The sequence below is a fragment of the Trematomus bernacchii genome, unplaced genomic scaffold (assembly GCF_902827165.1).
Source record: "Trematomus bernacchii unplaced genomic scaffold, fTreBer1.1, whole genome shotgun sequence".
Classification (NCBI taxonomy): domain Eukaryota; kingdom Metazoa; phylum Chordata; class Actinopteri; order Perciformes; family Nototheniidae; genus Trematomus; species Trematomus bernacchii.
This window is the reverse complement of record NW_022987705.1, coordinates 6853199-6880949: the sequence shown is the minus strand read 5'-3', so window position 1 is coordinate 6880949 and position 27751 is coordinate 6853199. Positions and strand designations below refer to the sequence as shown.

Sequence of the window (27751 nt, the reverse complement as noted above, 5' to 3'; positions counted from 1 at the left end):
TACTAATCATATTTGATGTAGTTTGTTGGTGTTTGTCATGAGTTTTGAAACTCTTCCCCTCTACATATGAAATGTTTTGCAGTGTTTTCTTCACTGATGCCCCTGCAGCTTGCCACAGATGATTTGGCCTCTCTAAAGTTCTGTTGTCTCATGATCTTATGAAAACTTGGATGCTAACGTGATGATTGCCAGTTCTCTTTCAGAGCCATAAATGCTGCTAATTGGGCTTCAACCTAACACGACTCATCTTTGTAGCGGTGTTCAGATTAATTCATGGTGAATTTTTTTTCCAGCCCACATAAACAAAACAAAGCAGATTTAAAGGGAGAGTACAAATATGTACAGCCAATGAACTTACAATTGTTTGTAGTTAAAGTTTAGTCTGACTGAGCTGACAACAAAGGTTGAAATCAGCCCATTTGCAACTGTTTTGCGATGTTTTGTTTCCCCTAACCATTTATTAACCTGGCTGGGAACAGGGGGAATGGAGGATTGTGGGTAAGATAAAAAGATAACTGAGAATTTAGTTTGATTCTTGAGTTTGGATCGAATCGTGATCAGTTTATCATCTTCTCTTCCTGCCAAGGGTGATGGGAAAATGCCTGTTCAACGTGGATAAACTTCAGGAGATTAGGATGCCTTTTCATCTCTTTATCCTGCAGGTTAGTCGCCCGATTCGTGTTTCCTGAACTGCTATATCTGTGCTCAGGGTGAGAGACAATCTCTGCTGTGATCTCCCAACAGGGCGAACACCACAGGATGAGATGCTGCTGAGAGGTGAGACGTGTCCATCGCTCGCTGGGAGGATATTCCTGAAAGGTGCAGTATTTAAGAGGTGATGCTCAAACCCCCCCGCCTGCCCATCTGGTCCAAGCCTGTCACCACCAATACATCATGTTAATGAAATGGCAGCAGCCCAATGCTATCTGTCATAAGCAATCTGCATCTGCTCAGGGACCGAACGGAAATGAGGAAGAGGGATATAAAGACAGAGGAAGACAGAGAGACTCAGTGTCCCCCGAGCAGGTGCTATGTTTTTGTGTGTGAGTCTGAATGTGTGTGTTTGCTCAGTCCCTTCTTTCAGCACAGTGTGACCAGATATCGATTTTTTTATTTTCATTTTTCAGAGAAAAAAATGGCCACAGCCGGCGACCTTATCTCCCATCTGTACTGGAGCAAATAGGTGAGGATATTTCATCAGTTCTGCAGAGGAGCAAAGATCCAATGCATCTTATCTGTCACAGGGAAAATTACTCACTTCCTCCTCTCCTTGGCACTGGGTATTGATATGTTTCAGCTCCACAAACTGTACAATGTCACACAAGCTACACAGGGTTGTGAAATTATGCTTTTAGTGCCTAATAAGTGCCTAGGTCTAATAAGAGATATAATAACACTCAGAATTACATTATCTTAGTTCACTGTTGATGGAATGCTCTTCATTCATTAATCTAATTATAATTAATGGTAAGAAATATTTGTGCATACATGGTCTGGAAAAGGGAAATGTTTGGTTTTAATCTGCAGCAATGCTGGTAAATATTGGCACCTGGTCTATCAAAATTCAGCCATAGGGATTTCTGCTCCATAGTAATGTTTTTAGGGGTGAAATGTGCCTCCAAAGATTGTTGCATGGTGTTTGACCAGAAGCATCAATGATAGATTACTGAGGTCTAATTTAATTACATAAAGATAGAAGAATAAATATTTATGTAAGAAATGCTTACATTGGATTAGAGGTGGAACACTTTTATGGTCAAATGAGGACGGTAGCTCTATCCACCTCGTATGTATATGATAAATGCACACATACAGGAAAGTATAAGAGTGACGGTTGGCTGAAGGTTCAATAAGCAGCCTAAAGATTGGAAATTGGATTATTTAATCCCCTGTTTGCTCCACTGGAGCAAACAGCAGCAAAATGACAACACTGTGGTTGATGCTCCTGGGCCCCCCCGAGCTCCATGACTCTTTACTTTACCGCCTGTAGTTCTGCCTGTGGCTAATAATCATCATAACAATGATCATTTCAGGCAACTCATAACATCAGCTTGCTTTGCAAGCACAGAAAGGTGCGTCCCACTTTAACTTTGGTATTTCACAGATTTGCACCATCTCCATCCCTGAGGAGTTGGGATGAGCAAAGGTTCGGTGGGAATTTGTAAAATTTGATTTAACAGGCTCACAATGTAATATGATCATTTAATATGTATGATTTATGACTTATTTGGGTTGTAGCCCAGCGATAAATTCTGCATCCATATTGTTACGTTATCTGACAAATAGTAAAATGGTTATTTGACGTAACCGTGGATTTACTGCAGATGAAAAACATCAGACGATTATTTCTGTAGAGAAAGTCTGCCATCTGATGGACATTTTAGAACATCAGCAGGTTACTCTCATACTCAGACAAATGTGGAGTTTTTACAGTAAATATACTTTTTTCCCTAATACTTAATATGTATTTATTCTATTTTATCTTGAGCTTTTTTAAATTGTTAATTTGTTTGTGTTTATGAGTCTAAGGAGGGTCCCTCATTTAATATTGCACAGGTCCACAAGACAATATATTATAATGTAGAATTGGTGTGTTTTCAGTTGTGAATTTCTGCTTTCTATCCAATAGAAAACCCTTGCTTCTCTGATGTGGGATACAAGCACACAGCCTCTGCAGAGCGACAACAAAGCCAACAGCAGTGACCCGTTCAGCATGGAGTTCAGTTTAAACCCTGCTGAGGAGAAAACTGAGAGGAAGGCATTCAGACAGAAGCAGCAACACTTTCATCCTCAAACCAATGTTTTTTTTGTGTAAAAGACAAAACAAAAGGGTGACTAACTGCAGTCAAGAGAAACTTGCCAGCTGAAAGGGAAAATCCAGATATGTGAGAAAAATCCCAGTGACATGTACGATAAACTGCTTTGATAATGATATCAAGCACAAATCTCGATACATCTCGAAAAAGGGAGAGAAACTGACTACGTTCATGTGAAACAGAAAGGACACAAATATGAATACAAATAAGGAAAATGTGTCATTAACAGATACAAAAAAAGACAAGAGTTAAAGGTAGGGTAGGTAAGTTTGAGAAACCGGCTCGAGATACACTTTTTGTTATATTTCATGGAATGCTCTGAACATCCCGATAGCAATGAATATCTTAAGTGCTTTGACAAAAAATCCATAAAAAAATGTCATCTGTGGAAGCCGTAGTACTGTAAAAAGCACGACCAATCATTTTAGCCGGACCGGCTAAAATAACTGGATGGCCTACCTGCCTGTCAGCCTTCCATCTGTGCACAAACTTATCTCGTGCCCTCATTGGTCATGTGCGAGTTCGTGTGTGTTGGAGGAGGGGCTCTATAAGGAAGTGGCAGATTTTCTCCGGTTGTGTATTTTCAAATTCTAGCGATCTCGAGCCGGTTTCTCAAACTTACCTACCCTACCTTTAATGGTAAAAAAAAAAACTACATGTATGTTTTTGTACAAAATATATTAGTGCATCACAACTATTTTACAAAAAAGTATTTGCATCTTGTTAAAATATAAATAATAATAACCCAAGCATTATCTAAAGATTTACTATGTATTGGAGTTTGTTTAAGAGATCAGTGGAAAGGTATAGCATCCTTAATGGGAATGTTGAGCTCCATACAAGTCATTTTCCAAATCCAACATGTATCAGTTTATGGACAGCTAATAAATAGGTGCTTTACCTAACAATATCTTCTGAATTTAAGGTAGTCATGGAAAATCAAAAACAGAACCATCCGTTATTTAAATTATAAATCATTTTAGAAATTCAGTGAGGGATTCCTGACGCACGACGTCGTCAGCTGTTGCGTTCTGGCACGTGATTGGTCAGAAAGCCGTTCGGAGGAAACAGCTGATTATTTTTAGAAGCAAACCTGAAGGAAACTTTTTTCGCTCGGATAAATAACATACGACACAGCAAGCTAGTGTAAGTCACTTAAACGCAGCAAGAGGTCGCTGTCTGTCTGCAAAAAAGCAAATATCAGAATTGTACCGTCAATTTCTCCGCTCTAGTGGAATGCACCGGTTTTTCCTTTCACCTTCTTAACGTTTGCTGTTTACTTCGTTGATCCTGATAACGGTGAGTTTGCAGTCAAGAAAATATGCTTTATGTTTGAAGCCGACACAACCTGTGGTTGTTTGTGTTCTGTGATACAGTGAAGGGATGCACTTAGTTTGAAGCCTTCTACAGTATTTTACTCGATGTTTATCTTAGTTTTTGTTTATGTGATTCTTGGAGAGTAATACATTCTTGTAACCATGGTAATGTTACATTTTCAGTTCACTTGCGTACAGGAGAAGTGAGTAAATATCACACTTTACTGACCTCTATTAAAATGCTTGATGCTAGACTTTATTTGATTACAAAAAAACTAATGTAATTCTCCACACACATTTTTTTTTAATCAATTGTGAGACTTTTTGTATTCCTTGATCTGTTCTTTAACCTTCAGAACTAAAAAGTATATATTCCAAAAAAATATGTTTCAACTTCATTCAAAAGTGATCAATAATGTTGTTTTTTTTTAAAGCAGAATAGCTATTCACTGGTCCCAGCCTCTCCATTGTTGCCTATCCTTTGTGGTATGCCAGTAATTGAATATATGTTGGTCTTTAAATGAAAACAAGCACTTTTAATACCTCAACCTTGATTCAGGCAAATGAAAAAAAATGCCTTTGTTTTTTGCCATTCTAAAGATACATTTATTCATAAAAAAAACATAATGAGAGGCCTATTGAAATGCTGTATTTTGTGTGGTTTGCTTCTTTTTTAACTAAAGATTGCAAATGATTTTAAAACTGATGTTTCGGTCAGATTGTCACAATTGAATAGTTTATAGTGGTCAAAAGGCAGAAGAGCTGAAACACATGGATATAAAACGGTTTATATCTGTGCTAAAACCCATTTCACAAAAAATGAATGAATTGAAAAAATGTACATCATTTGGTGTAAAGGTTTTTCTTTCTTATTTGATACCATCATTTAATTATGTGGCAACCCGTGTTGGGAACCACGGGCCTACTGCATACATGAACCTGACAAATACTATAATAATGGTCAATTTTCAGTTGTATATGTAATCACATACCTACAAGTTATCTCATTTATTTCATGAAATATTTCTGTTACTCTTTCTTTCCTGAATGCTATGTTTTAATACTTTATCTTTGCTTGTTTAAAGATGAACTTCAGCACAAATGCCCATAGCGGCAGTCACACCAGCAAAGAAAACATTCCACATCCCGTGCAGGTCCAGCGAGGCAAGCAGCGCATCGTCCTCGGTGTGTTGTCAGAAAATGATTATCATGGTCGATCCTACAGCCAGGTAAGTGAGAATGGCACAGTGGAGAGCGTTTGTAGCATTTAAGAACCTTTTCAAATACATTTCCTTTCACATAAGAATCACATTTCAGCAAGCATATTTCCTTCTCCAATCACTCTTTTTTTCTCCACAGGGAGGTACATTTTCCAAACAAAGTTCAATCTCAGACAGCTCCCATCTCGCCTTCCTTAACCGTCCCTCCAGTTCCAGCTTTGATATTTATGTTGAGGAGGCTTGTGAAGTTGTTCTTGCTCCTTCTGGTCAAGAAGTTGTCTCAGAGAGCTATAACGTAGTGGCCGAAACTACTGCTGATTTAAGATTCTTGATGGAACCGAGTATAAGTGAGTTTGGCAAAGAAACATTTACTAGGCTTTTTCCTGGTTCAGTCTGTACATTTTTTACTACATTGCTGTTCACTCTTATAGGTTCAGACGATGATGCTTCTATGCAGTCTGAACAAGATGAATCCCTGATGTCAAAGGAAGTGCTGTGTGTTTCTGAATATGCGGAGGACATTCATCTGCACTTGAGGGAGCGTGAAGTGAGAAATTATCTAAATTATGAGCACGTTTTGCTCCACAGTCCATTGTAAATAACTCATAACTGCTTTTGTTTGTAATGCCAGATAAAGTCCAGGCCAAAGCCAGGCTACTTAGAGAAACATCCAGAGATCACCAATGGCATGCGAGTGATCCTGGTGGACTGGCTGGTGGAAGTCGTCCAGGAATACAGGCTTCGCTCTGAAACTCTGCACCTTGCCGTCAACTATTTAGACCGCTTTCTGTCGTACACTGCATTGGTGAAACGTGGCAAGTTGCAGCTGGTCGGCACAGCTGCGTTAATGATTGCTGCGTAAGCATTTGTTTGTCTCTAAAGATTTGTTTTTTGTTCAGTCCATTCTCTGATTTGGTAATAACATTTGGTGGTCTTGAGACTCACATCATCTAATCTCTGTCACCTTGCAGAAAATACGAGGAGATCTGCCCCCCAGAGCTGAATGAGTTTGTGTACACCACAGACGGCACCTACACTAAGAAACAGCTGGTCCGGATGGAGCATGTTTTCCTAAAAGTGTTGTCCTTTCGGATGGCAGTGCCCACAACAAACCAGTTTCTTCGCCTTTTCATGTCCGTCCACCCTGTCTGCACCATCACAGAGAACCTGGCCCAGGTTAGCAAAAATCATTATCAAAGAGAAATTTGTTCCCACTACCTTTTAAAGCTGCTGTTTTTACCTTGATGATATTTTGATTTGGTTAAGTGTGTTTTGTTTGCTTCTAGTATGTAGCAGAGTTAAGCCTGCTGGAAATGGATCCATTCTTACAGTACACCCCATCTCTAGTAGCAGCTGGAGCATACTGCCTAGCTGCTTACATTGTAAACAAATCTCTCTGGGTAAGTTAGCCCAGATCATTGTCTTGTCAAGGAATTGGTAAAAATATGACATTTTAGGCAACTTCTCCCCATATTTTAGCCCGATTCCTTAAATGCCTTTACTGGTTATACCACTGCGGAAATTGTGCCTTGCATGACTGCCCTCCACAAGCTGTACATCAGTGCAGAGAGTCGTCCTCAACAGGCCATCAGGGAAAAGTATAAGACTTCAAAGTAAGGCGTAGTTTGTATTTGTTTATATACATTTAAACTTATATATATATATATATATATATACATTTACAACTTTACAAACAGCTACTGCAAATTACAGACCTTTGGGATATTTCAGGTGTGCTTTGCAGAAAGTTTGAGTTGTTGATGTGTCCAGGACTTCATTTTAAATCTCTAAATGTAACTTTATTCTCTCCAATTACAGGTATTTTCGTGTTTCATTGATCACTGCACCTGCTGCTCTGCCTTCCCATGAATAATTGCCCCACCCTTCTTGAACGCTTCTGCCAGAAAATAATAGACTGAGAACCAAACAAACCCAGCTGATTCCACTGCCAAACCCATACATGGCAAACTCCTCTATATATTTTATACAAATTCAATAAAACATTTTTTATTAAAACCTACCTCATGGTTTTTAATACTGGCAAGTGTTCATGCTCAATGTCAGGTTTTTCTTTTGTTACTTTCACTACCATTATGATTATATAAGTGTTTACCATAGCATTTTTGTGTGTGCAAATGTTTATATTTCATGTCTCACTGTATTGCAAAGGATAGAAAACACACTTAAAGTAATTGTGTTTTATTTATTCTTTATTTCTAAATAAAGTTTTTATTTTAACATTTTGTTGAGTCTATGGGTTTTATTTTGAAAGTGTGTGCCGGAAGCCATTTGTGTCGCTCCAGCTGGTTTGACGCATGTGTGTACCTGCTGGGTGTGCGCCAGATTGACGCAGCCAGTGAAGTGAACGCATATATTTTTGCTGGCATTTTCCATGAAAGTACGGAAACACTGTATAAAACTGAATAAGGACTCTGAAACTACCTATTTGTGTGGTTTTCTCCTCTTACCGGATATTAAAGTTCAAGGTAAGGCATATTAAAGTTTATCATAGAGGTAAGTTGTCTGAAAACGTAAAGGTATTTTATGTTTTGATACACTTGATAGCCTATGAATACATGTTTAAACGCTGTTATTTTAACTGTAAAGTTGTTTTCTTAAGAGGGCTTCTATAAAGCCCACAGGCAAATCCCTGGTCTTGTTGTTCAGGTTAAACCTGATGTGTTCGCTTGCTCAGGCTATTTACAACCTGTCATAGTCGCCAACAACAATAACATAACAGAGATTTTTTTTTTTCATGTACTTTGCCTTAATGCTGCCAGAGTGCTTATGTAGGCAATGTGTCTTTCTTTACTTTTCACAGCTGGTTTAGCTGCATATCTGGGTGACAGGTGCATGCTCTTAACTCTTTCCTCGTTCTGTTTAATAAACACAACGTTGTCGTTTTCAGTCAAAGTGTTCATTTTTGAAACTATTGGCCTTAAACTAAAGTACACAAATATCTAAGTGTATAATATTTACAGTATGTGTTGTAGGACAAAATCCCTGACTGTGTATGCATCTTTTTATGGTTAATCTAACAGACTGCAAATACAGACGCAACTTTTTTCATTTAGAGATGAACTGTTTATCTGTTCACTGTGTCCCTGCTTTTTCTAGCACCTGTCACTCCTCAGTATGACTGAGCCTGCTGAGCTGCTGATCATCAAGGACCAGTATGAGTTGGCGTTTCACTCTCTGAGCCGGGGTCTGGCTGCTGAAGAGGCCGGGAAAAAAGCTGAGGCCCTGGAGTCTTACCGGAAAGGCCGACAGCACCTCACCCAAGGCTTGGGAGTTCCCACTGGGGGGAAGAGGCATCAGGGAGCATTCTGGGATACAGCCAGGCAGCTTCAGCAGAAGATGAGGGACTCTCTGAGGACTGTTACCACCCACCTCTCTGACATGGAGACCTCTCAGCAGACCACAGGAGCACAGAGAGGCGGCCTATTGATGGATCTACCTCTCAGTCTTTATCCTGACCTGGCAAAGAGCAGCCAGCCCCCCCAAAGCTCCCTCCACCGTCTGTACCCCACCGTACCTACCACTATAGAGAGCACAACCCCAAACCTCCCTCCTAGGCCTCTTGCCCCTGCTGTTCTGCACACGCTCCCTGCAGGAATCATGGCTAACCCAGGGGACCAGCCTCCAGCATACAGCCCCCAGCCAACTGTCGGCCACCGCAGCCTGTCTTATAGTTCTGCTGGAGGCGGCTTCAGGCTCGGAAGGCAGACCGGGGCATCAGCAGGAAAAGATGGAAACGAGATGCTTTACATCCCCTCTGGGGTGCAGATGTTTTTCGTGGCAGCGAATGGGCAAGTGAGCGCCCTGTCTTACCCAGGCTTCCTTCGCATCCTCACATTTGAAAATCAGCACACAAATTCCAATGGTGGAAGACCCTCAGCTTTCCTACATGTGAGTATGCAATATGTCATAATACGTGTATGCATCTGGGTGTGGATATGTCAGCAAAGCATTTTCCTTGGGCGTGTGTCTTAGAGGTGAGTGTGTGAGGAGGAAACTACCCCGGGTGAAACCACTTTGTCTCCATAAGACCAGTTTTAGAACTAACTATGAGTCACTTTGTTGGTATATAGTGTATAAAATGAGTACTACTCACAAAGAAATGTTCTGCTTTCAAATGACGGACTGGGCGATGTGCACTTTGAGTTTGACAACACATGCACATGGAATGACAAAACAGCATTAAAGCTGTATTGGATTGAGAATTTATTTTCCCTGACCACATTTATACTAAATTTGAAAGAGTTTTACAGTTCAGGTTGCAACTATTGATAATTTTCATAAGCCATTAATCCATTGATTATTTTCTTTATTTGCCAATGATAGCTGTTTTGTCTATAAAACCTCTTAGAAAAGTGAAACATACCTGTCACTTATACCCCAAAGGCTCAATATGGTTCAACAAAAAATATAAAATGTTTTTGCATGAAAAGGAAAAGGATTTATTTATCATCAAAATACATTTTCGTTAATAGATATATATATCAGCTCTAGTTACAATGTCGATAATGCTTTTACACTCCAACAATGTTTAGATCATACTTTAGTAATGTGAAAAACATTGTAGTAAATACCATAATAGTTGGTAAATACCATTGTGGTATCAATGTTTGAGCTATATTACTCTCCATGTATTTGTGAAATGCATGACTTTTGTTTTAGCTTGCTTATAGAATCTTTATCTGCCCTGTCCCTGTAAGCCTTCTGACAACCTGCTCAATATAAAACGCATAAAGTAACAATATTGTATTCTGACACCTCTACAAAGTGCATGTAATACCATGCTGAAGAATACTGCAGGGCAACCCATGACTCTGTTTCCCACCAGCCATGGCTGGTCAGCTGCTCTGCTATATTCTGGCCCTGCTTTGTTTCCCAGCAGGACAATAGTCCCATTAACAGATGACTTTGCACTTCTGTTGTGCTGCTGGTCAGTGTCCTGCGCCCTCGCGGGGTTATTCTGTCAGGCGGCATACCAGTGGCACTATGCAGCTGTGTCTATATTATGTCTGTGTTGATGACTGACATAAGTCCTGATGGGGCTAAAATCCTATCATGTGTCTTTGAGAGTGGAAAACATGGGGTCAAAAGGAGCAGGGGAAACTGCTTCCTGGAATTGACAATGCATCTACAGTAGCAAACATTTACTGTAGGCCTCAAAAGAAACCGCCTTTTACATATGAAGTACATTTGGATATAACATTGGATGATTTACAATTCACATATTATGAACTGGAAAAACAATTGTGGTCTCAACAGAAGCCACCATTGGAATATTTGACCAGTTCAGTTAGAGTGAATACAACCTTTATTGGTAATGATGGTACATGGGTGATGATGACCTTTATCATTCTGACCTCATTTTTTGTGTGTGTCTTTGTGTTTTCAAGGTGTGTGACTGTCTGTACCCGCTGACAACAGACACTCCAGTGCTGTTGGCTAATTCTGGGATCTTCATGTTCCCTGACGTCTTGTCAGCGACTCCAGGGTCCTACGTGGGCATAGTGTTGTCTTCTGAGCTGCCTGCTGCCCACAGAGAGACGTTTAAGGACCTCATCTCACAACTTGCTGAACTCAGGATCCAGGTCAGTCTTTATGTTTCAAATGTAGGGATAGGTATGCATGTAGTTGGAGTCAAGGCTTTGTAACAATGTGTTTTTCTTTGTTTGTATAGAAAAGTAGGGTATTGAAACGTTATCAATTAAATTCACAAGGGCAATCGGATTCGGATCCTCTACGATCTAGAGGCTTTTTTATTTGGCTGATGCTACACTCTTCCATTAAGTTATTTTTTAAATATTTGTTTCAGTATTTCAGCTGGCAATCAAACAAACAAACAAATCAAATTGAAAACATAGCCTAAGCGGCAGAGATAATAAGGACTACACCTTATTGTAGAATGCCTATAGCGTCACTCTTTTCTCTTGACACTTCAGGAGGAACTAAATAGTTATGTTGTGGGTAAAAACATTCTTAGCGGGGTGAGTCACGGCTTACAGGAATCTCCTCTCTGGGTGTACACGTTTTAAGAGTCTCTTACTGTGTGTCCTTTCGTGATTAATGTATAGCAATATGACTTGATGGATTCCCTGACAGGGTCCGGAGGGGGAAGGTTCAGAGGTCATCAACCTGAGTGAGAAAGTCCCCCTAGGTCCCACCAAAGAGCTTGAAGGGCTCACAGTGCCATCAGGGGAGAAGGACAGACCACCGCTTCCTGGATGGAGTGAGAAGATGGCACAAGGAATCTTGACAGGTGTGCTTGTGTGAGCCTTAATAAAGAAATACAACACCATTTTGTACTTTTGTAAAGAGACCATATACATTTGCTGTTGCTATATATAAAAATAACCACTAGAGGGCACTGCTTACCATTGCTGCTTCCCTAGTGCCTCAAGGAAAACTTTGTACAACTCTTAATTAACCTGTAGTAGATATTTAAACAACACAACGATCAATGATATTGCTAACTTACGTTTAACACCCAAAATGTTTCTGTGTGTAGGAGCTACACGGTTGAGTTTTGGGTTAGTAAAAGGAGCCGAGGCCACTGGAAGGGCCGTTCATAGAGGAGCAGCCAAGATCCGGGACCACATCACGCCCGAGGAAACTGCTTCAGAGGTCAGCCCCCGTGTCACCAAAAGTCTGCAGGTGGCTAAACAGGCCACCGGGGGGGCTGTGAAAGTCAGCCAATTCTTAGGTAAGAACTTATTCCAAGTAAGATAAAGGATTATATTAGATACAACGATGTTTAAAAAGCGTGGTTATCCACTTTTCTCAAAACTGAAGAAAACTTACATTTGATTTTCTTTATCTTTTGTATACAGTGCATGTCATTATTCTTCTGTACTATGAATTATCACGGATGTATATTTTGCATGTTTATATTTACAGTTAATGGAGTGAGTACAGTGGCAGGACACATGGCAGACAAGATGGCTCCCCATTTGAAGAAACAGGGCGCTAAGCTGGTCCCAGAGTCTCTGAAGAAGAATAAAGATGGCGGCCCTTCCAACTGGGAGGGAGCCAAGTTAGTGGCAGCCAGCAGTGTACAAGGTATTTACCAAAACAGTGTGAATTTCAGGGTATAGTACTACTATCTTTCTACAATGTCTGATAATTTACTTTTTATCCCTTTCAACTGTCAAAACAGTCAGATATGTTTTGGCATTTGATATATAATGGCATTTGAAATATTAACCTAAATGTGGGTGATCTAAGTCTTATTGGAGTTCTGAATTTTACTTTTCATCCAAACCAGGTTTCTCTACTGTTTGGTCTAGTATGGAGTGCGGAGCGAAGCTGGTTGGCAAAAGTGTTTCAGCAGAGACTGTCACAACTGTGACGTACAAGTAAGTTCTGACATTTCACACACTTCACATTTCTGCTTTTCTATTTAATTGATACAAATGTTACTACTGTAGATCTTGTTTTCAATCTTTTTCTAAATCTACTTGGTTTCTTTGAATAATAGTAGAATACCATCCTACTGTGTTGCTTTCTTTTTGGTACGTTGGGAAACTGATCTGCTTTCTTACCTATTTCTTTTCAGATTTAAAGCCTTAGAAAGTCTAATAAAAACTACAAAAACTAAAATATGACTGCACGGGGGAGTAAAGGCAAAGACTTTTGAACTAACTACTGATCAACTCTTTCATGTATATACTTTCATTAACCTAGATCAAGTAAGGAAAGAACCCTCACTATGACTTTTCTTATGCAACAGCTAACACAGAATTTTCTCATTTTATTATTTCTCCTAAGACATATAAAGTATTTGTTTTGGGTTCTCTTTTCACTTGAAGTAGTTTTAGCTTCTTTTATGTTTGTGTCTCTGGGTGTGCTCTTGCTCTTGATACTATCTGTAGCCCTATTTCCTGGATGGTAACTAATAAAAATGCTACAACGTGAAATATGACTATTTGTCTTGACCTTTGGTGTGTTAATGTGAATAAAAACAGTTTGATATATCACATTAATTCATTATTTCTGTTCCTTACATACCCTAATTTATTTTCTTACAAACAACCCACTCTCTCCTAACTCCACCATATTTTTTCATGACAAAGGTATGGTAATGATGCAGGAGCAGCTACAGACACTGCTCTCAAATCAGCGATTAATATTGGTGTCACTGCATACAACTTTGACAATCTGGGCATAAAAGCCTTCTTGAAGACTGCTGGGAAGCAGACAGCCAAAGCCATAGTCAAAGGCCCGGGAGGACAAGCTGAAGGGAAGGAGGCGCAGAAACGAGAACATCAAGCAGAGTCAGATGGGAAGGAAAAGCAGAAGAAAGAGGAAGAGAAGAAAAAATAGACATGACAAATGACATTTTTTGCATGTTGATAAATAGCACAAATATTGAAGTTAGCCCAAGTGAAAGTGCAATTTTACTTAAGAAGTTGTTAAAAAGCCTACTAAGTATTTTAATAGGAGCTGTCAGGGGCCGGAGGAGATTCGGTCTGCAAACAGTTTTTGTAGGTCAAAGCTTACTTTATAATTGCTTTTTTGTGATTTATTTATGTTTTGACATTCTGTTTGTTCTCTCTGTCTCTAAAAAAAATGTCTGGCTTTTATTTAATCTCCTTCTCTTAGTGTTTTAAATGTTTTCTGTTCAAATTGTAAAGCACTTTGTTACTGTGTTTGCCTGCATTGTTTTGGGTTACGTGAAATATTTTGTGGTAGTATTTTAGGTTTTTTATTATGTAGTAGGCCTACTTACTATCACATTTTGTGTACTTTAGGCCTATGATAAAACATTAAGCATCTTTAGTCGACAAACAACAATTGTATATTGACCATCTGTAGGCCTATGCAGTGGCGACTGGTCATTAGGGGCAGGTGGGGCACAGCCCCACCTAGTGTCAGCAGAAAGTATTACAAATAATGATTACAAAAATGCAAAAAAATAAATAAAAAAATATATAAAATATATTTTAAGATCATGTTTAATCATCTGATTCGTCTGTACATTGCTGTTTTAGTCTGTGTTCTTCTAATTAGTGTGTCTACAGTCACAGTGTGTGCCTATTGAGCTGTTTAGAGCCATGTGGGACAAAACCTGATTACAGTATGCCCCTTCCTCTCGCTGTGAAGTGAACGATGACTGTAAAAACTACACTGCGCATGCTCAGAGTATTTTGTAATGTAATGTGTGTGGCAAAAAAATAATGACCAGAGGGGCACGGAGCTACCATCCCCACCATACGTCATCTCAAATCATTCAGAGCTGATTGGCTGTAAGTACGTGTGCCGCGAAAAGTGTGCTGTGTGAAGAGGAGACGAGAGAGCTGCAGTGGCGCGTCCTAAAACCAGGAAGTAAGCACAAAAAAGCAATGAGATTTCTCCAGAGGATTTTAGAAAATAGCTCGAAATAAGATCTGTGGGAAACGTACCTGTTAGATAAATGCACGTTTTGATCAGCCGGATAACATCCACATGTCTACCCTACTTTTATAATTTTTTTATCATAAATCTATGGATTAGATTTATGATAGACTTTTGAAACTACAAGAAGATAAGGAGGACTTTTACAAAAAAGTTATAGAAATGTTTGTCCAGAAGGATAGGCAAATGGACTTCATCTTCAAGTCAAGGTAAGACCGCAATTTTATTGAAAATGGGATCTTACTAAGAGAGAACAATTCAATATTTAAATGATAAAATTACATTTTTTGGGTATCCTTTTGTTGAACTGTCTGTTTAAAATTAATCGAAGCATCAGACAAAAAAAGCTTTTGAAAATAATATTATATTTTGGTTTAGGTCAAAATATAATATTTGTAAACCTGAAGAGTCAGTGCCAGTGCCTCACCAGCCATGAATCTCACTGCACGTCACTGCAGAAGCTTATATATAGACATCTAATTTCATTGTGCCCCACCACTTTTGTACATATAAAAACGCCACTGGGCCTATGTATGATTTGAGTGAACCTGTGGCTATGATAATGTAAACCAGAAAACAAATGTAATACATTACCTTTTTTAACTTAACATGTAGGCCTATCCATGATTACCAGAGTTGCATTTTAAAATGTTTCGAAAAGTGGTGTTATAGAGGACAAAAACAAACAACAGAAATATCAGAGCTCTTTTTCGTCATTTGCATGTTGTTTTTTCAATTATAAAATATATAATAGCCTACCCTACCATGAGTCTGCGATTAATTAACCGGCATTTACAGGCCATTAATGAAGAGTTTAGTAAACAGTCGTCCATTTTCAGGACTAATTAAGCGCGAAATAGTCATTTAAAAAATACTGCTTGCATAATAAAGCCACTCTGTGACGAATATGTAATTTGCGAGTTATTTAGAGGACGTTTTATTTTCCACTCCCCGCTAATCTGCGCCATTATGTCCCAGTCTCTGTACGGGCCGGAAAAAGCTGTCTCCATAGTAACCCCGAGGCACAAACGTTTGTTCAGTTGTGAGTTTTTCAGAAACATGAGTGGAGATAGCGACTACAGCAAATACGATTTGGCACGGCTGCAGGCAGAGCTTGAACATGAGAGGGAAATTAAGTAAGTTTGTTTGAAGTAAATGTATTACTTACAAAGTTATTAAGGAGATTATATGTTATTTTCATCTGCAAAAAGGAAATCGTCTCGTTTCTATTATTACAGAGAAATGCTCGAAGAGTCAGTGTCTGACCTTCGGAGTACCATGTGTGAACTGCAGGATAGACTGCACAGTGTTGATGGACAGGGTGAGTTTCGTATACTAGTGATGGGAATTATGGCTCTTTGAAGGGAGCCGGATCTTATGGCTCCGTTCCTTTCAAAGAGCCGTTCAAAAGAGCCGTTCAAAAGAGCCGTTTTTTAAAAAAGGGGGCGGGGTTACTAGGTTTATCTGCGAAATAATCACCAGGATAATGATTGACTGCATTGCCAGACCTAATGTCAATAATCTGCATTGTAAACATGACACAAGGTGGCGCCATATCCATGTCATTCATGTCAGTGAATGTACTTTGAATTTACCCTCTGCATGTGTTAAGTAAATAAAGTTGCCTTGCCTTGAATGAAATTCACGCAACTCTTAATATTAGTAGTGTGTTTTTAAGTGGCGATGGAGATTATTTGTTGACCCTGCTTTAAAGGATATTTTGCCTTTATCACTGCCTGGGTTTTGGTTGAAGTGCATCCAAATGCTGCTGCGTTTTCGCGTTTGGCTCATTTTCCATCCGAAAAACACGTCGTCTATCTGTCCAGTACCACTTGTTATGACTTCTCTCTCTCGCGTATTCCGTTAAGACCCACCCCACCTAACTCCTCGTGCTGAAACCTACCAATCAGAGTAGGGGCGGGTCTTCACAGAATACGTTTGGGGAACAAAATCAAGCTTTTTAAAAGGCGAGTGAATTTTGGCAGGCAGTGAGTGCGGACCAACTTTGATTGAACGATAAGAAGAACGGCTCTCACCAAGTACGACTCGGTTCCCCTCGTTCGTACCAAAGAGCCGTTCAAAAGAATCGGCTCGTTCGCGACCGACACATCACTATCGTATACCTTTAACTTATATAATTAAAAAAAAAAAAGTGTATAGTAGCCTATGTCATGCCATCTTGACCCACTGGCAACATGTTACCCAATAATCCACTGGTATCAGCACACACTCAGCTGTGGTGTCTGTCATGTCCTATCCCATTTGTGATTAAAATCTAACAGTGTCCTCTGTTTATTCTGTACAGAAAATGAGTGGAAGACTAGGTTTGAGACACAGACAGAGCTAAATGGACAGTTGGAGCGACAGATGTCATTCATTCATGAGAGACTGGAGGACCTGCGAGGAAACCCCATGGGTGAGTTTCAAAGGGTTTATGCTAGAAGTACATTTATTATGTCTTTTTTGACTCTTTAAACCTGAAATTACTCACTGCCTATAAAAGAATACTCTGAAGTCCACAGATGGACTTGCACAAAATAGCTCAATCTGATTGAAAATACTACAAATTACAAGTATGAAGCCATTGCTCCATTGCAACCCTGATATAATAGAACACATCATTTTATGGTGAAATGCTGGTGGGATGACAAACTGTTGGTTTTCAATAGGGAAATTTTTGTCCTTTAGGTCATGGTGTCTGTATTTTGTCTACATGGTTAATTAAAAACCCATTATAGGAGCTAAGGTTGAACTTTTCAAAATGATTTAAGGCAGCTCAGTCCTGTTTCTGCCTCCAACTTGTGTGTAAAATGCTCCTCTGTCTGCTCTGAAATAAGAGTTTTTGAGAACAGGCGACTTAACAGTATGTTTAATCACATTTTTATTCAGAGCCTGCACTCATAATGCTAACATCTTCTCTTGTTTTTCACAGATCGGTTGGCCTCCATCCGAATGTTTGATGACATGTCGGTAGTGAGTGCAAACATGTTAATTTCTTTATTGAGCTTTTTCTTAATCTGTTTTGTTGCATTGGTTGTATTTAGTGTGTTTTTTCTAAGTTCAGATCAATAAACAGACAACCCACAGAGAGCTATAGAAGCACATACCAGCAGAGAGAGCCAGAGACTCAGAATGAGGGAGAAGGCAGCAGGACAGAGAGGATTGTAATGCCAGCTGCTCTCCATCCTCCCGTTGATGCATGCTGAAATCAAACACAGTTTAATCACAGCACTATAATCACAGGATTACTAACCATGGGAGAGTAGAGCACACTAATTACAATGCACAACACACACTAAAAGGTGGCACAATTCAGACTAAACATGTGTGTGTCTGTGTGCCTTAAGGCAGAACTAACAGATGCCCATTAGAGTATCCATGAGTGACTGTAAGACTGTGGCCTGAAGCTCTGTAAACTGTGAGCGAGACTGTAGGATAGAGTATGTTTGTATGTGAGGAGAATATAGATTATTGTTTAAAAGTGTAGCGACAGTGACAGTGTTAAGCTCAATGGTAATCATCTACACATTAGATAATGCAACCTGTACGTTAATAAATTAAGGTATAATAAAAACAAAAGCGGCTACATTTCACTGCTCAAAACTTTCCTTTGTGGTTGCAGATAGTTCTTACATACATTTATATAAATAAGGTTTTATGTTAATCAGTACAAGATGATTACTTATCTGAGTATCTTTATACTGTGATATTGCTACTTACTTAATAAAGTATCTGAACACTTCCACTTCTGACTGGAACATTAAACGATTAATAAAATACTCAGCAACTGGCTTATCCACAAGCATCTCCTACTGCTGCTTATTCTTTTTTAGAGTCTGTATTCAAAACACAACACTCTGCTCTGTGCTAGAAACCTCATGTTAACTCACCATGTCTCAGCTCTAATGTGTTTATTTGGTTATTGAATAATGCATGAGCCTAATCCATTTGTGTGCTCATGTTTTTGCATTAAGTGTTATGTTATTGTTTGATCCTATCCGATAACATTGTGTTATTCTGGTACAAATTGATTTTTAATTAGTCAGCAGTGCAACACCTTTCATGCTTCTTTGTTATGAATTGATGTAATTAATGGAAACACTTTGCCGCAGGAAACACTGAGACAGCGTCTGAAGCTCCTGACTGAGGAGAAGTCAGACCTCCAGAGTCAGCTGATGGACGCTCACAGCAGAATCGAACAGGAGGGAAAGGTTTGGACCTTGTTTTCAGTATTGTTGAGTGTCACAAGGTCTTCTGGTCCCTTTATATTATTTATAAGACAAGCAGCTTTACATTTGTTCCTGCTATTACATATTTCAGTAACACATTTCCATCATTAGCAAGGGATTGAAAAAGATTTGTCTGATATTTCTTGTTTTGCATTTTCAAAATGCAACATAAGCTTTGTCCTGCACTGCTAGTTTGACTTGGTTCTTTGTTTATTGTGTGCTCAGCAAACAGCGCCATATTAGATGAATAAAGGTTTAACACGCAGCATGTGCAGCCAGTAATCCATGTTGTAATCTGTTGCTCATTAACATTGACAACCTCATGAAATGCACTCTAATACACACGGCCAGTTCACAAATAACAAGCACTGCGATTTAAATGAGTCCATGGAAAGAAAAGAAATGTTGCGCTAAGGCCCTCTGTTCCTTTCACATTTCAGGCATTTCATAAAACCAATGATGAGAGGCGGGCATACCTTTCAGAAATTGCCAAGGTAAGCATTCCCTTTCATTCTTGCATAAAGTTTTCATAACTAATCAGGCAAGTATAGCTCTCAACTAAACCTATAAACTATTAATTAAATACATGCCATACTTAAGACTAGCTGTCATTGTTAATTGCTGTACAAAAGGTTAATCCAGTGTTAAGTGCTCTCCAGCTCTTCTCTTTCATGCCTAGTTGTGATTTCTCATTCATCCTCCACTGCTGCTTTCTCTTGTTATATAATGGTTAAATCTCTGTTCTGCCAAAAAGAAAGTGAGTCAAGGACTTTCTGCCTTGTGCTGCATCAAAACTGATCCTGCAGCTGCAAGAACAGCATTTCTCTCTCAACATTTAGGCACCAAATCTCTACATTTGAAGTGGCAGCATGAGACTGGCTCATATCTGATGTTAACACAAAATAATGTGTGTACAGCTATCACAATGTGTATGTGTCTGCAGTGCACTAACTGCTTTACTCCTGACGTGTCCATTGCTACAGCTGTCCTCCACACTTGAAGCCCAAAGAAGACAGTACTCCACTGAGGCACAGAGGGCAGCAGAGAGCAAACACAAGAGGTCAGTGAACACCTACAGGTGATGGACACAATAACATGAAGTGTGAGCACACTCAAACAAATACTCTAGAGCTGAATTAAATAACACAAATATGCACAAAACAACATCACTTATATGATATAAGCATTACAACTAAGATTACCTAGTTCAATTAAAAACAAAGAAGATACATGTAGAGTAAAGATCATGTAAAAATGTGTCGGAAATGACTGAGTAATTGTTTTACCAAATGTATTCATGATAAAAGTAATCATGCTGGACAAATTAACTCGAAGGAGTCTGTACATGTTGAAAATTGGAACCTGCATAATTGTTCATTGTTGGAAAATGTAAAAACAAGAATATGAGTGTTATTTGTATCTCTCCAAAACACTGTAATTTTAGTTTTTTTCTAGATTCAAAGGTTTTAATGTCATATGCACATAAGCTACAGTGTAGAAATGGCAATATCCAATGATATATAATAAAATACAAACATACAAATACAAAAATAGAGCAAGAAGTCTATATACACGTTAATAGAAAACATTTTGTGTCTATTATATTGTTTTTGCTGAACTAACATTTCTTTCTGATTGCATAGAGAGAGGCAGACCAGCAGAAAGGCAGAGGCTGATGCTAAGAAGGGAAAAGAAAGGGAAGAAGATGGAGGTGGTAGCAATGGAGTCACAGCGGAGAGAAGAGAAGAGAGGAAATCCCAAAGGGGAAGCAGGTTACCCACACTGAAGTACTACCTGAAACACAATCCCTGAAATCCCACCTAGTGTTATAGCCCTTTTTAAAAAGAGTGGTGGTTTTGTTTACATTTCTCAAAAGATTACTGGGAGGAAACATTGCATTTCTGATGGTTATCCTGTGGTGTTTATTGATGTCAAATACAGTGGTAAAACATGTTCCATTTATAATGAAGTGCCATTATTATCGCCTTACACCTTTCTTTGTTTCAACAAAAAGAGCAGCATTGAAGAGAAACGTTAAAGAGAGGAATATCACAGGCTTCAGTGAGGTTGACTCCTAATGTACCAGAAGCCTGCTGAGTCTGACATTTCTTGTGTCACTTGAAAAAAAATTCTCTAAACACCTCCTACGACTACTATTACGTAAGCAACACCGCATCCAGCACTCTCTCCAAAAGCAGTTCATCCACAGAGCAACCAGTCACCCCCGTCCCACCCACTGACAGCCTTTACAAATGTGTAAGAATACGCTCAAATGAGATGCAGTAGTGAACAGGAAAATTGCCCGAAGCTGTTTCAGTTTTGAGGCTGACAAAACTGAACCCCTCCACGGCTCCTCCACACTTCTTCACAAACACATCATTGAATAGAAGCAGTATCTTATAGGGAAAAACAACATGGATTTATACATTAATCTGGGCTCTAGCTTAATGAATATAGCTGTTTTCTTATTTACCGATTGGTCTGTAAGTCTAATAGCTTAATATTGATTAGCTCAGGAAATATGACCAAACATTTGTTTTAATTAACAGGAATATACCTGCTCTGTGAATATATGTCCAAAGCTGTGTTGTAGCCACTATGCAAACTTGACTTTTAACTAAAAGAGCAAAGATAAACCCCCCGTGTCAACAAGCACCCGTCCAGCTGAAATAGTCCTTTAACATGATTCTGAATTTTCAACCTTTCGTTTGTTGTGAAGGAAAATCCCAATATGTATTTATAGAAATATTATATATTAGCGACAAATATGGCTTTGTAAAATGTGTGACGGCTAAAGTCCACACAAGAATGTGAACGAATTAACTAACTTAAATGAGATGATGCAAACAAGCTTTTTATTTAAATGCAATATGATCTCACACAATTAACCACTCATTTATCCTTCGATTCATTTAATAAACACAGTCCAAAAAAAGTATTTGATAACAAATCATTAATCCATCTCCAGAAACTTGTTTGTGTTTGCTGATATTGACTTCACTGTCTAAAATCTTTGGAAAAGCACTGTGGGAGTTCTAGTTTTGGATTTGTACAGGCCCACACGTATTTCTGATAAGGTTAGCTGTCTCAGTGTGAAATCATAAATGCGCTGCAGTGACAGGTTGTTTGTCTTAGATTAATGGCTTTATATTTAAGAGTGCATGTTGCCTTATGAAAGAGTGAGCACATCTAGAGCACACCACCTTTCTTTACCTCTTTCCCCTCCACCTCTTTTTCTCTCCGTTTCATGCAAAAGCTTTAGTACAACTCATGAATCACACAGCTACAGAGTAAGCACCTACTGTAGATGTCTCTTGCTGACAGGTGAAACACATTGACAAATAACTACAGTATCCGTCAAAACAACACGTCACAGAACTGCCCATGCTAATTCAGTTAGCCCCTCTCTGTACTAACCCTGAGTATGCTGGAAACAATCTAGTGTCTATACTAGTGCATATGTGAGAGTGTAGGAGACTCGTTTGTGAGGGTGATTGCATGCATTCATGTACATATCCATGTGCTTTATTCACACTTTAGTTGACCTTTGTGATGACTCAACACCACTTTTTATATGTCCATTACAGATACCTCAAAGTTGAGCATCTGCCAATACCAATCCAAAACATTCTTATTCTTACTTTTAAACAATAACGTTAAGTATTTATACGTTTTTAATAATAAATGTTTATTGATCAATCTGCTTAGCTTTGCCATTTAATAAACAGCATACAAACTGTGAAACCATTTTTTCCCCTCTTAATACTTAGACCACAACGTGCCTGTTATGAAATACTGCTGCTTCTTTTTATTTGAACTTTTTCAAACGGACTACTTAAATAATGCATTCAGCAACATTTTGGATTGGTAAGCAATGTTCAAACATTCATTCAAACTCTGTGCAAAAGTTCTAATCTCACAATTTAGAATAACAAGGTCAATATAACATGATGCAGTGATTTTGGGCAGTGTCATACCCACACCCAATTTGATTATTAAATCAAAGGATTCCTAATCGACCTGATTTAGACTCTACCTTTAACCCTTTGAAATGTGTCAGAGTAACAGAATTGTTCACCCGTCCAAATGTTCACACACCAACCTGTGTTGTGTGAAATTGTAACAGAACAATGCAATGTTTAATAATAGAATGGGAAATGTATCTTTTGTACAGAAGCATATGCCAAGAGACTGAGTAGGTAGAGGTTTTAAATATCTCTCTTTGGCTGTGAAATTAAGACTGATTTAATTTCCTAAATTATTCCAAGACGAATTTATCACAATATGAATCATCAGTCCATCTTTATTCAGTTAAGCAAAATGCATTTAAATATGGTTATTAAATGTGTTTCTCATGTTCTTTTTTGGTGTCTCTGAAACAGTCCAAAAGTGGCAGTTGTGAGTTACTAAGAGAAGATCTTTGCATAAAAAAAGTAAGAACCTTTTTATGAGGGATCACATTAATTGTGCAGGCAAAGGCACATATTCTCTCTTCTTACAAGTCAATTGAATTTGCCTATGCGTCAGGAGCAAAGATAACATCTACTTGTATGGATGAATGATATATTCCCAAGTCTTTTCATTCTGATGTCTCCTTTTGTAAACATGTGGACACTGACAAATATCATTATTTGACTTGCAAATTCTAAGGCATTAAGAATAGGATTGAGACCATGATACTGCTGTTATAAGTCCTTGACGATGTCCTCCATCTTTCTTTGTCTAAACAACATATTCCCCCACATATCCTCTGTTTCTCCTGATACATTGAGACAGGAACTTTGTCTCCCGAAAATAGAAAGATCTGTGTGGAGAAAATGTGTATTTTTCTTACGTTGTGTACCTGTCTTTCATTATGTGCATGTATAGTCAAAAAAGCAGATTAGCACACGGAAGCAGTCATAAAAGATGCAATAAAATACTGTAATAAGCCATTAAAATGTCTGATATATTTATGTAAATGTGGATATAGTTGAACCGTATTATGTTTCACGTTTTGAGAAAAGCATTAAAACATGTCAAGGCATATTAATATACGAAAGACAAACAATTTATATATTAAAGCTGTGACATGTTCAACATAAACACCCTCTTCCATCTGTTAATATGTTATTTTGATATCTGGACACTATTTCCAGAGAGTGTTAAAACATTAAGCAGCACCGACACAGAAAAATGCACACACACACACACACACACACACACACACACACACACACACACACACACACACACACACACACAACACACACACACACACACACACCACACACACACACACACACACACACACACACACACACACACACACACACACACACACACACACACACACACACACACACACACACACACAACACAGCAGTTTATTAGGGGGTGTTGATGGAGCAGAATTAGGTGGTCTCTTGAGGCGAGGATGTAGGTCAGTGGTCTCGATCTCTCCATTGCTCTAAGAGACTACTTCCTGTCGACATGCAAACTTCAGAGCTTATAGGAAGAAACAAGCTTCTGATGAGACGGCAGCATCGTCTCCGGCTCTCATCTCAACATGTTGAAATCAATTGACATGTAATCCCAATGGAGACTTTCTACACGAGAGAAATCCTACTTGTCACACTCTATTTGGATCACTGTAAAAGCTGCTCTGCATAGTTTGGATCTTATAGTTTAGGTTGTAGCTGCTAAGTGTATACAACGGAGAAAGTATGTTACATAACATTGAACACAATGCTGCTCTGTGTTTAAAGTCCAATGGTTTTGCAGATATGTGACCGGTTTTAGTTTAGACCTCTGTATAGATGTTTCTTGTTTTCACGTGGCAAAGTCAATGGCATTCACAAAAAATGTACAATGTGTGTGTCAAAATAAAAATAAAAGTAATAATAATAAAGCTTTATTTATATAGCACTTTTCATACAACACATGCAGCTCAAAGTGCTTTACAAAATGACACATCACAAGTTAAAAACAAACAAGAAATTCCCCTCAGATTATTTGTTAAGAACTTTAAAAGGTACATGCGGCAAAATATAAAATGTTATCAGGTTAATAGACACAAGGAGGTGAAATGTATGATAATAAAAATAAAATAAAATAGATAATGGTTTCTCTCTGACAGATAAGACACAAGACAACTGAGTCGATGCAACAATATAAAATATTAAATTGTATTAAAAAAGTAAAACATATGTTATATTATATATATTCATACAGGTATGATCCTGCTACTTCTACCAGGGAATTCTCCAGAACTTTGTCACTGGAAAGTTTCAATAATTTAATAAATGTACATTTTTGCCCTTGAAATTGAATATTTAGACTGGCCCCCCAGCTGACGCATGACGCGGGCAGGGGGTGTTTGCAGGACAGGCAGCACCCCCAGCACGAGTGGGAAGTGTGGGTTTGCATCCTAATGAGGGGTGGAGGCACTGAATGAAGATCACGACAGAGTGAAGTGGAGGAGGAGAGAGAGGAGCTGGTGGGTAAACAGAGAAGGGGAGGGGGAGCAGCTGCTACCTAGTTCATTTCCAGTCCAGCTTCTTGCGCACACATACACACACACACACTCACTGTTGTTTGGTGGTGGTGGTGGTGGGGCACATCAACCGGACAACAAAGAGACGCACAGGGGGGCTCACTGCAGCCAGGATAGGATCACACGTTACCACCATCCAGTGTCAGCGACCAGCCCACTGAACTCTTTTTCTTCATATCTGTTGGGAAATCAAACATCAGTCACACTGGAGGTGACCGTCACAGAAGCGTTAATTACGCACGTAGGTAAGCCTGTGTCAGTATCAGCTGTTGTTAAAATCATTATTCCCTTTACATGTTTTTTGTCGTAAACTAATGTCTCGTGTCGATTCTACCCCCGTCAATTAGAAAGTAGCCTAAATAAACATTTCATTTTTTTTTCTTATTTAAATGATTATGTGATCGTTTTTTTATGCTGGGCCGATCCCGTGTTTCTGACTATTTAGAAAGAGAAAATTAATAGGCTTTTATTGATTCGTGACTGCCGCTCTCTCTCAGTCTCCATCCATTTGCGCCTCAGAGGAACTCACTGACAGACAGTGCGGCTCGTCATGAGGCATGCTGTCCGCTGCTCGGCTTAACAGCTCTTAATCTGTCATTAGGGAGTTATTTTCAGTCAGAGCACCAGCGACGGACTTTACCAGCCCGTCCAAACCTCTCCTCGGTCGGTGTCTATCCTTTTCGACACCGTTTGTTTTTGTTTACTTCGAGAAAAACTTTTCACCGCAGCCTTACCCTCCTACTTGTTTGTCCTCCCTTAGACAGTACAGCCGTACTTGTGAGCCTCGCCAGAGAAATGGAGATGGAGCATTTCGACGAGCGGGACAAAGGTCAGAGGCACGGCCGGTCCAGTGCGAAATTGAACGGGGTGCCGAGCCCCACGCACAGCGCCCACTGCAGCCTGTACCGGACCCGGACCCTGAAGACTCTTACCACGGAGAGGAGAGCCAAGAAGGTCCGATTCTACCGCAACGGAGACCGGTACTTCAACGGGATAGTTTACGCCATCTCCCCAGACCGGTTCCGGACCTTTGACGCCCTGCTGGCGGACATGACCCGCTCCCTGTCCGACAACGTCAACCTGCCGCAGGGCGTCCGCACCATCTACACCCTGGATGGTTGCAAGAGGATCTCCAATATTGAGCAGCTGGTAGAAGGTGGGTAGCCTACACAACTTTACAACACACCTGGGGGATTCAAGGCCTTGTTAGCATAATGTAGCCTAATCTGTCTTTCTAACAACCACTGCCTGATCCTCGGCTGCCATGCCATGTTTCCTTGTTCACCTCTCTGTGGTTACACAAACCTAGATTTACAGAAAACAGGTTTAAAATGCTTAATAAACTGTTTCTTTTGGGCACTGCTTCATATACTCACTAATCACACTGTAGATTATTATGGTGAAGATTATATCAGTCATTTGGTGGCCATATGGTGAACCTGACATATGTTTTGTCTCAGATTAGCTCCCTCTTAAACCGTTTTACTCTCTAGGAAGTGACATGGGAAGAGGTACAAGTTGCTTTGGCTTTAAGAAAAAAATAGGCCTGTAAAGTAGAAAATTGAACAAAAGCTGCAGACTTTTCCTATATCATTTTATAGGGTTGAATGTATGTATTGCTGTAATATGCTGCCTGCTGCTAGAATAATAGTTGCTTATTTAAGAGATGTTACACAATACAAATAGACAGCCTTGCTTCTGCTCTATTGTCAGCCCTATTTTTCACAATTTTTGCTCTAATTTCAAACATTGTTGCTTTAAGTAATGTATCTTTCCTCTCTCCCCTTCCATTTGAACCCCAACAGGTGAAAGCTATGTGTGCAGCTCCATCGAAGCTTACAAAAAGTTGGATTACACAAAAAACGTGAACCCCAACTGGTCGGTGAATGTCAAGGCCTCGGCTGCATCCTCCCGCGGGCCCCCCTCCCTGGGCAGCGCCAAGGCTGGGGCTCCAGAGAGTCGTGAAACCAAGGACTTCATACGTCCGAAGCTAGTGTCCGTAGTTCGGAGCGGAGTGAAGCCCCGCAAAACTGTGAGGATCCTGCTGAACAAGAAGACGGCCCATTCCTACGAACAAGTCCTGACCGATATTACTGATGCCATCAAGCTCGACTCCGGCGTGGTGAAGAAGATCTACACGCTGGAGGGGAAACTGGTGAGAAATCTTTGGTCAAAATATCATCATCATTGCTACTGTATAAGGGCAAAAACACAATCATTTCTTTTTGAG

The 27751-nt window shown here is 39.4% G+C and overlaps 4 protein-coding genes across 6 annotated transcripts in view; all 4 read left to right on the top strand.

The window, feature by feature from the left end:
• The first annotated feature begins 4056 nt into the window (after positions 1-4056).
• ccna1 (cyclin A1) lies at positions 4057-7393 on the top strand. The gene is made up of 9 exons (XM_034140306.1): positions 4057-4115; positions 5218-5361; positions 5492-5699; positions 5784-5899; positions 5984-6210; positions 6324-6528; positions 6639-6752; positions 6832-6965; positions 7171-7393. The coding sequence occupies exons 2-9, from the start codon at positions 5218-5220 to the stop codon at positions 7223-7225; spliced, it is 1203 nt and encodes a 400-aa protein (XP_033996197.1). The 5' UTR covers positions 4057-4115; the 3' UTR covers positions 7226-7393.
• Positions 7394-7687: 294 nt separating this feature from the next.
• Positions 7688-14249, top strand: sparta (spartin a). 2 transcript variants are annotated; one of them, XM_034140526.1, is made up of 8 exons: positions 7688-7838; positions 8470-9261; positions 10761-10955; positions 11467-11623; positions 11873-12067; positions 12262-12423; positions 12629-12719; positions 13437-14249. In XM_034140526.1, exons 2-8 carry the CDS (start codon positions 8488-8490, stop codon positions 13684-13686), a joined length of 1824 nt encoding a protein of 607 aa, XP_033996417.1. In that variant the 5' UTR covers positions 7688-7838; positions 8470-8487; the 3' UTR covers positions 13687-14249. The 2 variants fall into 2 exon arrangements, with proteins under 2 accessions (XP_033996417.1, XP_033996418.1); XM_034140527.1 differs by lacking the exon at positions 13437-14249 and adding an exon at positions 12920-13416.
• A 1038-nt stretch (positions 14250-15287) lies between these two features.
• ccdc169 (coiled-coil domain containing 169) lies at positions 15288-24002 on the top strand. 2 transcript variants are annotated; one of them, XM_034140529.1, is made up of 8 exons: positions 15288-15893; positions 15996-16078; positions 17063-17173; positions 17690-17730; positions 18870-18968; positions 19427-19480; positions 19970-20046; positions 20630-24002. In XM_034140529.1, the coding sequence occupies exons 1-8, from the start codon at positions 15727-15729 to the stop codon at positions 20796-20798; spliced, it is 801 nt and encodes a 266-aa protein (XP_033996420.1). In that variant the 5' UTR covers positions 15288-15726; the 3' UTR covers positions 20799-24002. The 2 variants fall into 2 exon arrangements, with proteins under 2 accessions (XP_033996420.1, XP_033996419.1); XM_034140528.1 differs by having other exon boundaries at positions 15969-16078.
• A 1583-nt stretch (positions 24003-25585) lies between these two features.
• dclk1a (doublecortin-like kinase 1a) overlaps positions 25586-27751 on the top strand; it is a 47270-nt gene continuing 45104 nt past the window's right edge. Inside the window, 3 exon segments of the mRNA XM_034140605.1 lie at positions 25586-25766; positions 26282-26677; positions 27327-27676. Of these exon segments, the coding sequence (XP_033996496.1) occupies positions 26317-26677; positions 27327-27676 (711 nt within the window). The 5' untranslated portion in view covers positions 25586-25766; positions 26282-26316.

Excerpts from the sequence above, each read along its gene's own strand:
- sparta (XM_034140526.1), top strand. The coding sequence starts at position 8,488 with ATGACTGAGCCTGCTGAGCTGCTGATCATCAAGGACCAGTATGAGTTG. Across the intron at positions 10,956-11,466 it reads TTGCTGAACTCAGGATCCAG|GGTCCGGAGGGGGAAGGTTC; the intron begins GTCAGTCTTTAT and ends ATTCCCTGACAG. Across the intron at positions 12,424-12,628 it reads GGCAGCCAGCAGTGTACAAG|GTTTCTCTACTGTTTGGTCT; the intron begins GTATTTACCAAA and ends CATCCAAACCAG.
- ccdc169 (XM_034140528.1), top strand. The coding sequence starts at position 15,727 with ATGTCCCAGTCTCTGTACGGGCCGGAAAAAGCTGTCTCCATAGTAACC. Across the intron at positions 16,079-17,062 it reads GCACAGTGTTGATGGACAGG|AAAATGAGTGGAAGACTAGG; the intron begins GTGAGTTTCGTA and ends TATTCTGTACAG. Across the intron at positions 19,481-19,969 it reads ACCTTTCAGAAATTGCCAAG|CTGTCCTCCACACTTGAAGC; the intron begins GTAAGCATTCCC and ends CCATTGCTACAG.
- ccna1 (XM_034140306.1), top strand. The coding sequence starts at position 5,218 with ATGAACTTCAGCACAAATGCCCATAGCGGCAGTCACACCAGCAAAGAA. Across the intron at positions 5,900-5,983 it reads TGCACTTGAGGGAGCGTGAA|ATAAAGTCCAGGCCAAAGCC; the intron begins GTGAGAAATTAT and ends TTGTAATGCCAG. Across the intron at positions 6,966-7,170 it reads GAAAAGTATAAGACTTCAAA|GTATTTTCGTGTTTCATTGA; the intron begins GTAAGGCGTAGT and ends CTCCAATTACAG.